The sequence below is a fragment of the Anguilla anguilla genome, chromosome 18 (genome assembly GCF_013347855.1).
Source record: "Anguilla anguilla isolate fAngAng1 chromosome 18, fAngAng1.pri, whole genome shotgun sequence".
NCBI lineage: Eukaryota > Metazoa > Chordata > Actinopteri > Anguilliformes > Anguillidae > Anguilla > Anguilla anguilla.
Window position 1 is genome coordinate 15,166,720 of NC_049218.1, and position 17,914 is coordinate 15,184,633.

Sequence of the window (17,914 nt, forward strand, 5' to 3'; positions counted from 1 at the left end):
AGGTGTTGACTGACCCCCCAGCACTGTGTACAGCGATGAGTTTGAGAGTTCCATAAGCATTCTGGTGTCCATTATTCCTTTTTTTGGGGGGAGGGAGTTTCAAATTCCACAACCCATACACACCAAGGCATTTATCCATGGAACCCATTCATCCCTGTGTGTGTGCACGTGTGTGTGTCTGTGTGTGGCGCAGAGGCAGGTGCTGAGTCGAGGCCAAAGATCTAGACTTCACACAGTTGTGTTATGCATGCCTGTGGGACTGCGGAGATCAGGTTCACCCACCGCAGGGTTGGGGGGTGGGGGGTCACATGCATCGGCTACCCCAGGGGGGAGCCATCGGCAGGTAGCCACTGGGTTGAGCTCTCCTCATTTGGGACAGTTCCAGTAAAGGTCACAGTCGCACCTGCATTTCAGACCAAACATTCTGCTCCAATTTAAAGCAGAGGTGCACCTCTTCCAGCAAGGCTTGTGTTTTTTCTTATTTTCCAACCAATTAATCAGGATTATTTTTCTAAAAAGGTGCATACACCAATGCTTGTTTATTCCTTTACTGAACCACAGCTGCAGCTCATGGCTTTATAAAAACAATGAATTAAATTAACGAGGTTGATTAATCAAGAGCAGAAGTTGGCTTGAAATCCTGATAGAGATCAGTCCTTGTTGCGTACTCATTAAAATTGAACCCTTCTGCGGTCATATTATGGACGTGCCTATGTAGATCTTAATAGCTACGTGTATACACATTCAAGGGCCATTTCATTAGGTACACCTGCTTGTTAACACAAACAGCTTGCTCCTCCAAATAGCGAATCATGTGCCTGCAAACTAAATATATAAAGGCTGCAGTTGTGGTGGTGAGGTTTAGCTGTTCTTTGACCTAACATTAGACTGGGCAAACTGTACTGACCTAGAACAAAGACTTATGGACAGATCATTATTACCAAAATGATGACAAAAGGAAAGTGAGGAGAAAGAAAGGAACTGCTCATGATCCAAAGCAAAATGCCATCCAATTGGTTTTGTGGCATTTGGTTTGCATGCTCAAGCCAGAGCAGTACCTCCATCATGTTTCACATATGAGGGGCGGAGCTTTGGATCATAAGCAGTTCCTTTCTTTCTCCACACTTCCCTCTTTCTATCACTGAGGTACAAATTAATACTGATGGTCTGCACTTTAACCTCATTCATGGTTTCATTTCAAATTCAATGATCTGGAGTACAGATCCAAAACAACAAAAATTGTGTCAGTCCAAATACTTTCTGAATGCACCGCATCTGTGTTTATTTCCTCTGACTGCTGACCATTATTACTGAATGAACCTTGGTGGAGAATTCCAGCAAGATTAATTTTCAAGAACATGGACTACTACCCTTCACCAGTTATGTTCCAAGGATCCAATCCAGGGTGCAGCTAGACTGCCCAAACAAAGAAACACCTAGATATTCATTCATGATCCTCAATGACAGTACACCCTGAAAAAATAACTGGATATATTTGGGAGTAAGAAACAAAACAAAACAAAAAACAAACATAAAATAGTACCCAAGAATGCTCCAAGAATGGCAGTATGCTCTAATGAAAGTCTGCATTCAGGCAAAATGAAGACGTGAGACCGTGTCCCAGATTGAGCAAGCAGCTTTCACAAATTTACTGCTCACTTTATTGAGAGCTGACAAGGGTTTAAGGGCAGTCAGACAAGAATCAATATGAGCAAGTCCATTCATAATCAACAAGAAGGTGGTTCAGCCCAGGACAACGCAGACATATTTGAAATATTTACGATGACATAAACAATGACAGTAGCCTCCACACTCAAAGATACTAACCTCATAACCTGATGCTCCCAGGCTATAACACTGCCTCCACTGGCAGATGAGCAGAACATCCACAGAAGCTATATTTGGTCTGGTCTGACAGCAGTACTGCCATACACGTCATCTGCCCCAACATTTGCAGTGAATAAAATTTCACACATCAGCCCCATTGCTGATAAACCAAGGGGTCCATTTCTGAGAATAAATTTAAAATGTAGTAAAATAAATTGTAGAAAATTTTGACTTTCCTCATTGATACTTAATATATACGCACCGTAATCTGATGTTATTGTATTTGACCAATTCCTCCACTGTAGCAATGTAAAAATTGTATATGTTAAATTGTGGTTCTATAGATACCTTTCACTCCAGTTCCTACAACAGAAACAAGCCTCAGCTACACTGAAAACTGGCATGGCTGCTACACCAGGCTTTCCAATGATAAAAAAAAAAAAAATGCATCACACATAAGACGGATATCTAGAGGATTAGCGTGCTAAAACTGGCCATATTCTTCATTATACTTGTGATCAATTTACTATCAAAAATGGATTGTTTGGATGACGTTCGCCTTTACCTTTCTCAGTTCTATCTTGCATACTGAGCGCAATTAAATTTTAATATGCCTATGTGAACAATGTTTAAGAAAAAAAAACTAGCTTTGAGAAGCACACATCTCTGCAGCTAGTACAGTGGTCAGGCAAGGGCAGAGGTACAGTAAGGCATTGCCTCTGTAATACTAACGTTGCAAGCTCAACAAAGCAGTGGCTACAACTTGACTCAACAGGTCACCTGTCAGTACTGCTGTCAGAGAGCCTTCCTGCCTGATTACATGTGATTACAAGTCACTTCAGTGCAGCATCGCAGTGTAACACTTTCTCCTAGTTTGGCTATTCAGTTAACAGATTTTTTTGTTACAGAGGGGTGAAAATATGTAGTATAATTACATAAAAATGAATGTATTTTTCTTACTGTCCCATTCAGTGCTATTGTGTAATCCCATAAAAGAAATATACTGCACCGTTGACACCTGAATTCCAAACAATCCAATAAATTAAGTTATATGTCAATAACTTATATAAAAATGTTCAATTTAATTTTAAAAGAGGAATCAAAAACTCATTCACAAATGCATATTCAACCTCTTAAGTGCAACATAATTCCTGATTTAGAATGTAAATGGCAAGAACAATGTGTATACCTTTCTCCTGATGCATCTTAGCAGCTAGGAATCTTCAAGTGGCCACACTACAACATCAAGTTAAAGCTCAGAAAGTGATCTGTTCCCTAACAATTTGCGGTCTGACACACTTTATTTCTACATTTCGCTTAGAGAGCTTCTATCTGCCAGAGAGAATCGCAGCGCCTCTGGGTGGCAGACAGGGGAAATGCTACAATCTTTACAGTGGACTTTGGAGTAAAAAAGTGCAGAGGCTGATGATGCCTCAAGCTAAATTCTAAAAAAAATACTGCGATTAAATATACCTTGTAATAATTATGCTTCTTCGTTTGCTAAATCATGTACAGAGCTCTCTCGTATCGACTTTGTCTGATAAGGAGTAATAAGGAAGGATTTTGAGGACTTTGTGCGTTTAGTGGATTATTGTATTCAGTCCTGAAAAACGTCTTGGTTGCCTCGGCTACCATACAGCAGCCTCTCCGTGGCAGCTGGGACGCCCAGGGCAGGGTGGGGTTAAGGTGTCGGTCAGGGGAGGAGCTATTTCTCCCCATTCCTAATCCCGCCTCCTCTTCTCGTGCTGGTGCTTGGTGATGACGTATTTGAAGAACTCGTAGACCGACCAGCTAATGGCGGTGGAGGGCATCTGGTAGATGATGCGCGCCTGGACGCCCTTGAAGTAGGCGGGCAGGCCGCCCAGCCTGTAGACCGTCCGGAAGGCATGGGCCAGGCCCGAGATGCTCCCGCCGGAGTTGAGCGAGTGCAGCGCCAGGGACTCCTGCGTGTTCAGGAGGGTCTTGCAGACGTCCAGCGGGGTGGTGGCTGCCGCCGCGATGGCCCCCGCCAGCGCCCCCGAAACCACGTGGGAGGATGGGTTGTACTGTCTCTGGGGGTTGAGCGCCTCCTGCAGGTACTCGTAGGTCATAAAGTGCAGGGCCTGGAAGGGCACGTTCATGGTCAGCTGGGTGGTGTAGCTGCGGTAGAAGGCCCCAGCGCCCTCCTTGCGCCAGATGGCGCCAATACAGTCTAAAACGCTGCGGTACGGGGAGTTGTACATCTGCATCCTCTGCTTCACCACTGACAGGGAGGGTTTTCACCAAGAGAGGAGGAAGAAGCAAAAAGACGAATTAACGAAAGGATAGGGTCCAATCAAAATGCCTGTAAACACAGCTTGAGCACACATGCCACTGAAAAAGCAGAGCAGAGCCAGCGCACTTTGACTTTTGTTCACTGCAGCTCAAGGTGACCCTGAGCAAGGGGCAGATGCACATGCTCTAGCTGGCCCCTTCCCCTTCCCCTTCCAATAAGGCAATAGGAATAGGACGGGGAACCCCATTCGCTCTTGAGGCATGGCAGTTTGCTGCTCGAATACTATAATTTACACATTCTATATGCGGCTTTGTCTAGTATACATTATCCAAAAACATTACTCTGCATAACTCTGTATAAGTTCTGTCATACTGAAAAATAAAAATGGCAGGGTCTATGTAATACACAAGTGTGTTCAGACTCACAGTAATAAAACAGTTAGGTCTCTCCTGCATGTCTTTGCATATGAAGACGATGTTTAAACTGGTTTTACCTTCAGCTGGATTCATGACGGCATCGTGAAGCAACGTGGCCACACACCCAGCCGCCCCTGCAAAATAAACGAGGTGAGACCAGAGGCTACGAGGGGGCACACGGGTGCCTCGGGACTGCAGTCACAGCACCCATGTGGGGCGGATTCATTTGGACAGCACCCACGTGGGGCGGATTCACTTAGACAGACAGCCTGGCCTGTCCGTGCTTCTCAGAATTACCAATAAAGCTGAACCCCTGCAGCGCTAAAAAGACGTGCGCATGACTACTGAAGGGGTGGAGAGGAATCGGGGGACCATAGGCAGCAGGTTAAATATTCCTGTCACTGCAGGGGAACACATATGTGAGTGAAAAATCCAGAACTAGAGTGAAGGTGTATTTAATGGTTTTTATTTCCATTTCTTGAGTATGAGATGTTGCCAATGTCACAAGATTGCAGTACTGTGTATCTCAGCCCAGGCCACTATAGAATGTCTTTACAGAGGTGGGGAGACAAATAAATAACAATAAATTTGTAGGGAGCAGGAGCACTTCCTGAGCTTCACGCAGGAATGGGCTACAGTGAAGCTGTATGGGACAGGGGTGGGAAGACTGAAGCAAATGAAAACGACTCAGTGTCTTCACTAAGAGAATAGCACCGCCTGGTGGAGGCCATCTGCCAGTGTCGGAGCACACTTACCGAGTCTCTCCCCCCACCTGGAAGAAGGGGGAAGGAAGGAAAAAAAATAAACAGGAGAGAGGAAGAGAACAATGCACATGGACCCATCGGTTAGACCAGTGGAACAGTACTTGGGAAGACCATGGTACAGTGCGTCTCACCCTAGGACCTGGAAAACCCCAGTGTATGCTGGTTTTTGTTCAAGCCCTACTTGTAATTCCCTAAGAATCAATTTCTTAGGATTCACAGATACGTTACAATGAATGAACATTCCATATTCATTTAAGGGCTTTTATTCAGTCAGATCAATTCTCAGATAACAAATGCTTTCATTTTCAGCAAGCTGCCATGGCAAATGATTCCTTTCAGAAGAGCTCTCATTTTATTTGGATGCATGTAATGTAATTCATTCATTCACCTACAGGTGAATAAGGCCTAAATGACCTCATTGTTGAAGTTTTGAACACCTGGTAATGGAAACAAAACCATATGTGAAAAGTGAAGAATTCAAGGACAAAACAAATGGAAATCAGCATACATAGGAGTACTCCAAGGACCAGGGGTTTAGAACCATTGCACACTTGCATCACAGTGTGCAATGGTTCCCTAGACCTCACTGCCTCTGTCTCCAGTGTTCCGTCCTGGACTTTGTGCTCGTGTCTCTTTACGGGGGCACACACCATTTCCTCACTGTAAACCACAGACTCATGATCCTGCAGCGTTTCCATCACACCGGGACTGAGGCAATCCCAAACACAGAAATCCACCTCATGTAGTGTGAATGACATAAATTAACTAACAGGATAACTAACAGGTTCCTTACAGCTTCACAAGGAAGAAGCAAAATCAGAGTGCACTTTGCAGAGAAAGTCAGAAGGGGGCGCAAAAGCTCAAAACAGTTTCTGCTCTGACAGTACTGCCTTGTAAGGGTACCAGGACCAGCAAGCCCAGTATCAAATTTCTTAAACAAGACGGCGCATGATCCAAACATAAAAAACCAGGAAGGTAAAGAGAGCAGAGAACGTCCGCCATTATCTGCTGTTCCCTTTGAGAAGGGCTGGCGACGTGGCCAAAATATCACATGATATTTTCCATATTGTTGACGGTATGATGGTATTTGACAGTATTTGGTTTTGAGATACAAATTACACACCAGGTAAACTGAAATACACCGGAACTATAGAAAAATGAGAATAAATCAAAATGCAGAAATAATTTTAACTGTTTATATTAGGGAAACGAACACTAAACGGTGTCCAAAATAAATAACATTAAAAAATTGGACAGCCTAGGGAAAAAAACCTAATTTGCAACCTGGAAATGCTAGCAGACTTATAAGTTTGGAATTAAATGGAAAATCATACTTCCAGATAGTGCTATAAAGCATGTCGAAAGTTATCAAATTTTTAAAAAAGCATAATAACAATCATTACTGTCATACAGTTTTTTCCCCTTCAATCACACCCAATAGATTAGCAAACATCCAAGCTTCAGAGGCCATGTGAAATGCTTCTGGAACAAAACCCAATACCAGTCCTTTTTACTGGGTGCTGATATGACACGACATCCCCTCAGCAGCAAGGTCTTGCAGCTCCCATGTTATCGAGAAAAACACATCACATGATCACAAAGAAGAAAGATAATTGTTGATAGGCTTACAAAGATTTGTTCATTACAGACTACAGCGATACGGGTCATGCACTTTGCTTGTACAGACAGAAGCAAAGCTTTCCCAGCTGCAGTTCCTCAGAGTTGTTCTGTGCGGTTTGGTTGCAACAAGCAAACTATAAAATGTTTGCTTGCCCAAATGGCCCCTCCTGTTTTAATTAAGGAAAAACCCCTAAATGAAACAAAGAGGTGTGTGGTTTTCTTGAGGTGGGGAATGGTTATCCATTTATTTCTGGATGTTATAATGCATTCTAATGCCAGAGGAGCAAGGCCCAGTCAAGTGAGCTAGGGCCTTTGCGGCTATGGCTACAGAGGACACTCATGACCTGATATTCCGGTCCCCAGGTTAACAGAGAAAGAACCCCGGGTTCTTTCTCCCCGGGTAACTAAGAACACTCTGGGTACTAGTCAAGTCCCTCACACATAATGCTGTCTTCTAAACTACATGCAACCATGTCCATCTGAGATCCTGTTTTCCAATTTCCCTTTTTCCACACAGGACACTGTAGCTACAGTGCATTTGGGCATGAAAGGGCTGAAACATGTGCAAATATATGCTGCCGTTTGTCTCTCTTAGTGGGTGTTCATGCATCTGTGTATGCCTGTGCACACTCACGTACACCAATGCATGCGTGTCCATTCCACGCGTCAGTGTCTGTGTGCACATGTGTCTGGGCATACACGTGTGTGTGCTTGGAAGGGGGGCAGCGGTACCGTTGGCCACATGGCTGTTGCCTCCTGCGTGGATGACATCACTCAGTGTCTTTTTAAGCCTCTCGTAGCAGGCAAAGTAGAGGGCGTGAGCTGGCCCTGCCCCCACCGCAGTAACGTTCAAACCGCGCATGGGCCGCCAGAAGCCCTCAGTCCTCACAATGCGCCACAGTGCCTCCATCACGTTACGATAGCGCGCCGCCGGCTCGGGCTGCAAGCTCTGCATCCGCGTCTGAGAGAAGGACAGAAATGGGGGGAGGGAGAGTTGGAGAGAGTTCAGTTCAGGCCTAGCCATCAATGACTTGTGAGTGATTGCCTTGGTATTTTATTTCTTCATTTAAGAATTTGCACAAAAAGAACAAACACAGAAACAGAATAGGCAGAGTAAAGAAAAAAAAAAAACAAAAGCAACGTGGCCTGTCCATGATGCAAGTTAGATTAAAGTCAAGAGGCATTCCACTTATTTTAGCTCTAGAACAATATGTGCAGTGTGCCACTTTAAACCGTATGGGGCTACAGCTGCATAACAGTTACCGGTTACAGCTGCAGCCATTACACTGTTGACCACCTTCACATGATGTACCGCAGGCCAAGATCGTAATCAACCAAGAAACAGTAAACTGACCACAAAATTACTGTGCTCAGTGTGCTGCAATGGCCATCTCTTTAGACCTGAACCTGATCAAAAATGTGTAGTTTGAATTGCACAGCTCTCGAAACTAAACCAAAACACAGACAGCCAAGCTCAAAGAGCAGTCCAGAGTCCACGTTCGCACCATTATCCAGTGGCTGCTCATGAACAGTGGATAAGCCTGGCACTTTAACAATAAAGTACCTCCATGAGCAGAAGGTGGTCAACAGGCCTTGTGTTATCATAGAAATTCTTGAATGGACTGCTTGGGACTGTGAGCTTTGCGAGTCTGTTGCTGAATAATTCACAAACACAGCCAGAGGAAATGTGCAAGCAGGCATGACTGTGCATGGGGGGAAATTTCAGCACTTTTACAGTGAAGGTGATTTATTTTGGGCAGCTTAGATAAACATGACCCTAAATAACAGGGACCACCACACACATGGCAGCATGGATACGAATGAACCAAAATAACCACACACAGACGTGCATAAAATGTGCAAAAATGTGCAAAATCACTGCTGTACACTGCCACACAGGAACATGAGACACTGGAACAGCTGTTCAGCTCTCTTCAGCACAGAGCTGTTTCCCACTGATCAGACCTCTTACTCCCACTGTTTTAACAGTCTACCAGTGAATAATTACGATTGGAGCCTTGGAGTGGAAGAGGATAACATACTAAGTTTAGTATGTGTGAGATAATGCAAACAGTATGTGTATCTGTATCGGCCAAAATAGGCTCCTTCGGAGAATGGTGGAAACTGAGGACGTTTACAAAGCACAGATTACAAAAATAAAATCAGAATGTTCTAAACACATTCTTGGAACAAGAATTCGCTAGAGGGCGTGGTCATGGCAGACCTTTGCTATGGGGTGTGGTCATGGCTAGTTAGCTAGTTCAGCAACTTGGTTTAAAATGATTCATAAAATGTATTGTGATTCAGGATGTATTAAACACACTTATGCATCCAGTTATCCCCTCCCCCCACCAAAAATACCTAGTTGATACTGTTCAAAACTCATATATATATATCACACACACGCACACACACACCAAGGCTCGAGACTAATGGCGTCCCGACATACCGGGGATGACTTTAAAAAAAAAAAAACTTTTTGTTTGGGACAAGCAGAAATCATCCCTGGAATGCCTTCAAGAAAAAAGGTAGAAAAAAGTTAAATGATGAGTTAAACAGTGACACTCAGTCAGCCGTTTCTAATGTTGATGGTCACCAGCATTAGCCTACCCAAAAAAAAAAAAAACTTGACAGTAACTGTTATACGGTGCCCTCCGTAATGTTTGGGGGGAAAAAAATCTCGATTTGGCTCTGTACTTCAATATTTTTGATTCATAATCAAACAATTCACAAGTGGTTAAAGTGCAGATTCTCAGCTTCTAAGTATTGTTTACACATTTGCTTTCACCATGTAGGAATGACAGCACTATTTATACATAGCCCCCACATTTCAGGGCACCATAATGTTTGGGACAAACAGCTTCATATGAGTTTTTGATTAGTCAGGTCTGTTAAAATGCTTCGTTAGTGCAGGTATAAGAGAGCTTTCAGAAACTAGTCTGGATTCTAGGCTTTTGGAGTTGGTTACTGGTGTTAAAGTCAAGGAATCCATTATGAGGCTGAGTAATAAGAAAGCAAAAAAGTCAGAAACATAGGCCAAAACTTAGGCTTACAAAAATCTAAATGTTTGGAAGATCATTATAAGAAGAAAGCAATCACTGGTGAGCTCAGCAATCACAAAGGGCCTGGTAGGCCAAGGAAGACCTCTACAGTCAATGACATAAGAATTCTCGCCATAATGAATAAAAAACCCCAAACACCTATCTGACAGATGAGAAAAACTCTTCAGGAGGCAGGTATGGGTGGGTCAGTGACTACTGCCTGCAGCAGACTTCAAATACAAAACTACAGAGGCTACACTGCAAGATGCAAATCACTAGTTAGCTGCAAAACCAGCATGACCAGGTTACAATTTGCTAAGTACCTAAAAGAGCCTGCAGAGTTCTGGAAAAAGGTATTGTGGACAGATGAGACCACAATTCACTTGTATCAGAGTGATGGCGAAAGCAAAGTGTGGAGGACAAAAGGAACTGCCCAAGATGCAATGCACCCCCGCTCATCTGATAAGTATGTTGGTAGGGGTGTTATGGCTTGGGAATGTATGGTTGCCACAGCTACTGGCTCACTTGACTTCATTGATGATGCAACTGCTCCTTGCGGCAGAATGGATTTTGAAGTGCACAGAAGCATCTTATCTTACCTCAAGTTAAACCAAATGCCTCTAAGCACATTGGACGGAGCTTCATCCTACAGCAAGACAATGATCCCAAACATACCGCTAAAGCAACAAAAGAGTTTTGCAAAGCCAACTGCAACTTTGAAGTTCTTGACAGGATACTGACTCAATCTGAATCGAACTGAACAAGCATTTTCATATGCTGAAGAGAAAACTGAAGGCTATTAGCCCCCAAAACAAGCAGGAGCTAAAGATTTCTGCAGTACAGGCCTGGTAGAGCATCACCAGAGAAGATACTCAGCACCTGGTGATGTCTATGGGTCAAATATTTCAAGTAAACATTGCATGCAGAGGATATGCGACAAAGTACTAAACCTGACTACTTTCATTTACATAACATTCATATGTCTCAAACATTATGTTGCCCTGAAATGGGGGGCATGTATAAAAAGTGCTATAATTTCTACACGGTGAAAGCAAAATGTATATAAAAAATACAACTTAATAAGAGCTGAAAATGTGCACTTTAAGCACATGTGAAATTTTTAATTACAAATCTAAAATTGTAGAGTACAGAGCCAAACCAAGAAAAAATATGCATTTGTCCCAAAAGATATGAAGCTCCTCGTTTATTTTCACAAGAAAACGTGGTTGCTGCTACCAATAGGCTACTAGTAATTCTAGAGATCTGCTCGACAAATTGTTCGGCATTTAACTCCTAATCCCCAAATACCCATGCTATAGTAACAGTAAACACTTCTCCCGCTGCCAAAATACCCATGATTACTGCACAGAAAGAATTAGGCTACGGTAGCCTACTCTTTAGTGACCGACTAGAAAGAAACGTAAAAGCGACCTACATTAGCCTATCTAGTGATCTGGAGACGTTTTATTGCAGATAGCCGCCAATTCTGTATATTTTGACATCAATGCCACGAAAAAGCAACTTGTGTATGGCACCCATTTACATATGCAGACACAATCGCGTGTACACTAGCTTAAGTTTTAAAAGCTAGTTACCAAACCAAACTGCAACGGGACATTTTCAATGGTCAGTCTCGGTCAGACAAGGCCGTGACGGTGTAAAGTACAGAGCCCAGCAACACACACGTAGAGAACAGGCAAGGCAGTCAAGCGGACTACGGGCTCAATGTTTCGTGATTGATAGTAGGCCTTGCAAGCAACGAGATTGAATTTAAAACAGCTACCAAACCACTGGACTAACTTAATTCAGCTTGATATTTTACTTTACTAAATGATCTGCCATGTGGATGACCGTCCAAGGAAATATGAAACAAACACTTTTTTAAAAAAATCACTGGCGCTCGGGACAGTTAGCCAAGTCAGCTACACATGCAAGCCAACTAACGTTATTGGCTAGCAAGCCATCTAGCAACAGCTCTCCTGAGCAACACTGTAGCTGGCTATGTCTGTGTATCGGTTACTTTGTTCATGCAATAACAAACTAAAAAGCGGTCGACTAAACTGGCTACTCGTGTACTGTATCGTGCCGTTAGGCCATCAACCTAGCTATCTAACGTAACTTAGCTATCCAAGTTAACCGTCTACGCCACCACCTGTTTTTCAGTGTCTGTTTATGAATATTGTCCTTGATCATTTAAACGTTAACTGTTTAGCAAGTAAACGATGTAGAGATACACAGTGATTTGTTTTACCAACATTAGCAATATAGCTAGCTACATACTTAGTCTAATTGAATTAATCCCTAAACGACGACGAGCCTTGCAATAGCAATTGACGGGCTGTTGAGGAGATCCGGCTGCACATACCCCTACGGTTTGCTAAACATAAATAAATAAATAATAATGATAAAATAACCAAGTGGGAATTATTTAAAGAGTTACTATTAGCTACCCATTCATTTGACATGGAAGTGGCCAGCAAACAAGTAGGCACATCAGTCTATCAAGCTAACGTTGCAAATGTTAATAAAGTGATGCATGATAGTCCGTTTCGACCTTGCCACTGCCAGGCGGTTGAACCACGCTAGTTATCGATATGCTAACATTGGCTAGCTAGCCAGAAGGTGTCACGCCGAAAACATTTCTGTGACATCGTTTCTGTGTGTGGCACGAAATCCTCAATTTACCTTGACACAGTCGATTGGAAACATCAAACAGTGTTCCATGATTCCGGCGACAGCTCCAGCTAGCATGTAGGTACTAGTGGAAGCACCCTGAGGCAGACCTTCATAGTCCGGTTCGGGGATTTCACGAGTCTCAACAGGGCCGTGTAGTTGAACAGCCTTAAAGTCCGATTCCCCTCCAATCATAGGGGATATGCTTCCTACAATTCCCTCTGAAATACCCCAAAATCTGCCACCACCGAGCCATCGAATTTCTGCACCGGCTGACGCTCCTGCGACTCCGCCGTCCCTGCCTGGGGTCTCTGCTGACATTCGCCGTCTGCTCACAAAACCCTCCGCTCCCATTAGGAACCCAATTGAGTGTCCTTTTGGTCAGTGTTGCTTTTTTTTAATAAAATGCCTTTTTACTTGTATGTCATCATCCACCCCAAATGTTTCTCTAGGCTAATTTTTGGACGCCTTCCTCCCGGCGCTTGCAACTCTGGGAGGGCAAATATGTAAGACGATGAGCAGGCCGCCTTAGGCAGCCAGAGCAAGGTACCGCCCAGAAAAAATATGACCCCTTGTGAAAGGTCCAAATGGGAGGGCTTGACTTGACACTAGGTAAAAATCTCCCGCACTATTCGATCGCACATCTGTCAATCAGACACACATGTCCCATTATAACTGGTATTTGTTATTTAGGCTAAATATTCAGAAATATTGGGCAGAAATATATTTTGATAATAAAGTAAAGCCTGACGTAAAATCCAGGTTTTATAACTAAAATTGACTTCATAACCTTTTTTTAACCATGAAAAATAATATAGAAATTGTATAATAACCAGACTGGTTAATGCTGCCGACACTTTAGTGTGACGGGTCTAATAAGCAAAAAACAGAGGTTAGACTGTTTTACACATGTTAGTATTTCTAAATATACAACTATCAATTCCTTACGGTCAATATCGCGATAGCATTAACTTTAGCATAGGTAACTTTGTTTGCATTATTGCAAAATATGCCATTATTGATCTGACAGTAACAATGTGGCTTTTACTGCGTCTGCACCCTCTATAGAACAAGATACATATACGTTAAAACTGTACTACTCAGTTTGGTTCATTTTGACCACACCATTTGATTTTATGTATAATGTCTGTACCTGATGAAGAAATAAAATGTGTTCACTGTTTACAGTATTCATTCTCACATAATTCGTTAATAGGCAATGACCAAGCGGGTTGCGGTTTTAGCGTGGTCTCACGCAATTAAATGGCAGCTGCCCTGCTAGGTGCGCATTGTTTTAGGATAAGTGACTACAGGACAGCGGTTCCCAAACTTTTCTGGCAAGTGATATTGATTTCAATGTGATCTTGTCCTGAAGAGTTGTTGGATTTACGGTCTACATAAATTTCATTGAAGTCGAAATTTATGTAGACCGTAAATCCAACACCACTTGAAAGCAGCATTAAAGGCTGCATTCGGTTGGCCTTGTCAACATGTAAAGATAGAAAATAATCACATGACTAAGTTGTATATAGAATAGGCTCATTCCAATCGCTTATTTTATCCATCCTTGTCTCCTTGGTCCTTGCCTGGTTTAGAAATTGACTGAACTCTGCCATCTTCAAGGACATTCCAACCCATTAAATGCTCTTTGAAGGAGCTAGGGGTGAGGAGCTATGAGACTCCCTAAGGATGCTTGCGCAAGAAACAGGAGTGCCTCTGTTGCAGAAGTATTTTTTTCAGAAAGCGTGACCTACAGTGGCATGAAAAAGTTTTCTGATTTCCTCTATTCTTGCTTATTTGTCTTACTGAATATTTTAAGATCTTTAGACAAAATGTAATATTAGACAAAGGGAAACTAGGTAAACACAAAACAGTGTTAAAATAATTACTTCACTTATTTAATGAACAAATGATCAAACTCATATCGCCCATGTGAAAAAGTAATTCCCCTCATTAAATCAATTAATCAAATATTGTACCTTACCATCAGAGTGAAGTAGCCACCACAGAGTTTCTACCAGCACGCTACGCCACAATCAAAGGAAATTCCAGAAGAGATGAGAGCAAAAGTTGGTGAAATATGTCAGTCAGGAAAGGATTAAAAACTTAGTTCTTAGACTCTGAGACTCCCCCAAACCACAGTAAGTGCCATTATCCCCAAATGGAGAACACTTGGAACAGCGGTGAATCTTCCCAGGAGTGACCAGTCTGCCAAAATTTTCCAAGTGTGCGGAGACATATCCAAGAGATCACATAATATCCCAAACAACATCCAACGAAATGCAAGCCTCTCTTGCCTCAGCTAAAATCAATGTCATTGTCTCCATAATAATAAAGAGACTGGGAAAAAAATGGGATTCATGGGAGAGTAGCAAGGCGGAAGCCACTGCTAACCAAGAGAAACATCAATGCTTGTCTCACATTTGCAAAAAAGCACTTGGATGATAATGTTCTGTGGACAGATGACTCAAAGGTGACCCAGCAGTCAAACATGGTGATAGTAGTGTGATAGTTTGGGGATGCTTTGCTGCCTCGGGACCTGGACAACTTTCCATTATCGAAGAAACCATGAATTCTGCTCTGTACCAGCTGAGGCTTAGGCATAATTGGGTTATGTAGCAAGACAATTATCCAAAACACATCTAAATGGCTGAAAAGAAACAAAATAGAAGTTTTGGAGTGGCCTAGTTAATGTCCTGACTTGAACCGAATACAGGTGCTGTGGCAGGATGTGAAATAAGCAGTTCATGCTCAAAAACCAACTAATTTGTCTGAATTAAAGCAGTTCTGCAAACAGCAGGCTAAAAGTCCTCCACAGCTATGTGATATGGGGCAGGAATTCCCTCCTTTGAGAAGAAAATGTGGAAGCCGAGTTTATTTAATATGCTTAAACATTAAAGCAGTAGTACTTGGTTGACATCTTCAATACAATGAGCCAATCAAATATTTGGGTGGCCAAAATCATCTACCAATCTGGTTCCAAGGAACATGTGGGGTTCTGGCACATCAGTGATTTCCAGACTTTTCCTCCATATCTCCCTTGAGGCCAGACCCAAATGGAGACCTGTGCTCGTCCAAAGTCATCTTGACTGGTGAAGATGACTGGCTGATGAAACAAACTAACCACATACTGTAATATGGAGTAGCGTGTCACTAACCCATAACACAAATTAACCTACGTTAAACGGTAGTTAACCTGTTCAGCATCGCAGAATTGTCATTTCCTCTGGTTAAGATTTGTATAATATTATTCCTCATATTATGCAAATTATTATTTTCAATTAGCCTATTTATATGTTCATTAGCAGTGGAATTCTTATTATTGAGGTATTGTATGCTCTTTTGAGTAAGTAATATATTTTTACAAACAAAAAATTAAAATAGTCTTTGTTTATTAATAATAACCTGAAATTATTGCACAACTAGTTATTTCACATTCTAGAAGTCACAGAAAAGCAGTAAATGGACTTCCATAATGTTAAATTTTTCTGGAGGAAGACCCCCTGTCAACAACATGCATGCCGAAATACCTTCTTGTTCTACATTTCCAGAAAAACCCCTGTAAACCCCCTAACTGAAACATAGTGAATCTAAAAGAATCTTAATTTATTTTTCTTACTTATCTGATACTGAAATGCTATGAATAGTAGTTAATATTTACCTGGTATCTTGCATACTGCAAATGGTTATTAATGAGTTAGTGAATTAAATCTGTGTCTTAAATTGAGCACACATGCTTGCTGTCAAATATTGCTATAAATATATAAAAATAAATTTACTAGTTTAAAGTGTTTGCAACCTATGATGAAAAATGCTGCTTAATATTCCTCCAAATTCCTCCATCAGGATTGATTGTTAAATCAATGCAAATTAAAAGCTACAATAAAGCAGCAACACACACGTGTGTGTATTTTGCTGCCTCTTTGAGCAGAAATTACAAAGGAACACATCGACTGTAATGCAGTGTCACATTGCAATTGGTGTGTCTGTGTGTTTGTGTGTGGGTGGGCGTGCCATTGCATTACAGTCTGTGTGATCTCATCTGCCTAAAACTAGCAGCCCAACAGTGCTCTCTTGTGGCAGGTCTGTTCAGATCAACAGAGTGCTACAGCATTGCAGTTATGAAATCTTTTTACAGTGGCCCACAGAGCTTGTTCGATCATTTAGTGCAGTCGACATCTCCATTAATGTAGGTCTCTAAGGCAATCAGAAAATTATTATTTGTCCATTATGATGGTCGTTCTGGATCATTTTCAGTTAATACAATTTATGACTCTTTTGCCAGTTAAGGCGGACAAACGCAGTGTTGAGTTTCTGCCGACAAAGGGAAAGAAGTATTCATTTTTGCTTACAAGAACAAAACCCCCAGGTCCTGATCAAATTAAGGTTGATTGTGTGTTCAACAGATGAGCTTCTTAAAGGATAATAAAGAAACCAGAAGTGGAGTGTGAGCCTTCTTCCCTGACCTAATGCTTTTTAGCACGCTCTGGGAAAGGTGTAGCACACGTCTGTCGGGAAATTCCAGAACGCTAATAGACGACTACTTCATTGATGTTCCGCGGGAAAAACCTCACTCTGTACAGAATTGAGGAGTTGAATTTCACCGCATAAGCAAATTCAGAAAAATATTTGGTTTAAATATTTTTTTTGCATAAAAGGTAAAAAAAAATTATTATTATTATTATTATTATTATTATTATTGTTGTTGTTGTTGTTGTTGTTATTTTATTATAATGTATTTTTGTTATCTTTCATGTCTTTCCCCTGAAAAGGTCAATGACATAACCATTTATGTGATAGGCCATGCCCAATCTAAAATTCATTGGCTCACAGCTCCCATAGTTATTGTTAATTGGTTCATAGTTAGCAAGTGTAGTTATGTACACTAATGCTATGTACCATGTTTGGTAAAAATCAGTCCAGAAACAAAACAACCTTAGCAAAAAAGAAAAAATATATGTATTTGAATATTATGCAAAAATTAGCCAAAAAAATCCAATCCAATTGTAGTGCCCCATGTGGCTGATTGAAGTGATATTTCAAGTTCTTTTTATTTCACACATTTATGAGTGTAAGTTTCAAGTCTCTACAATTTACCATTTCACAAGAAACCTGAGAAAAACATAGATATAAAAATAATAATAAAACATCGGAAAACAATTGGGGTTTTGTCCTATGGACCATAATTAGCCCTACAGGCTTAAACCCAAAATAGGATTTTAAACAAGATTGTAGTTTTCAGTTAGCCACAGCCCTGCTTTGTTCACATGTCTTATGCACACTAAAGCTGACATCAATAGCAGTGACACCAGCAATGAT

General features: G+C 41.7%; 1 protein-coding gene across 1 annotated transcript; it reads right to left on the minus strand.

The window, feature by feature from the left end:
- Positions 1-1,618: 1,618 nt before the first annotated feature.
- On the minus strand, positions 1,619-13,153 carry slc25a28 (solute carrier family 25 member 28). The gene is made up of 4 exons (XM_035400296.1): positions 12,608-13,153; positions 7,614-7,842; positions 4,575-4,631; positions 1,619-4,069 (listed from the first exon to the last, which is right to left on the minus strand). Exons 1-4 carry the CDS (start codon positions 12,947-12,949, stop codon positions 3,549-3,551), a joined length of 1,149 nt encoding a protein of 382 aa, XP_035256187.1. The 5' UTR covers positions 12,950-13,153; the 3' UTR covers positions 1,619-3,548.
- Positions 13,154-17,914: the final 4,761 nt, after the last annotated feature.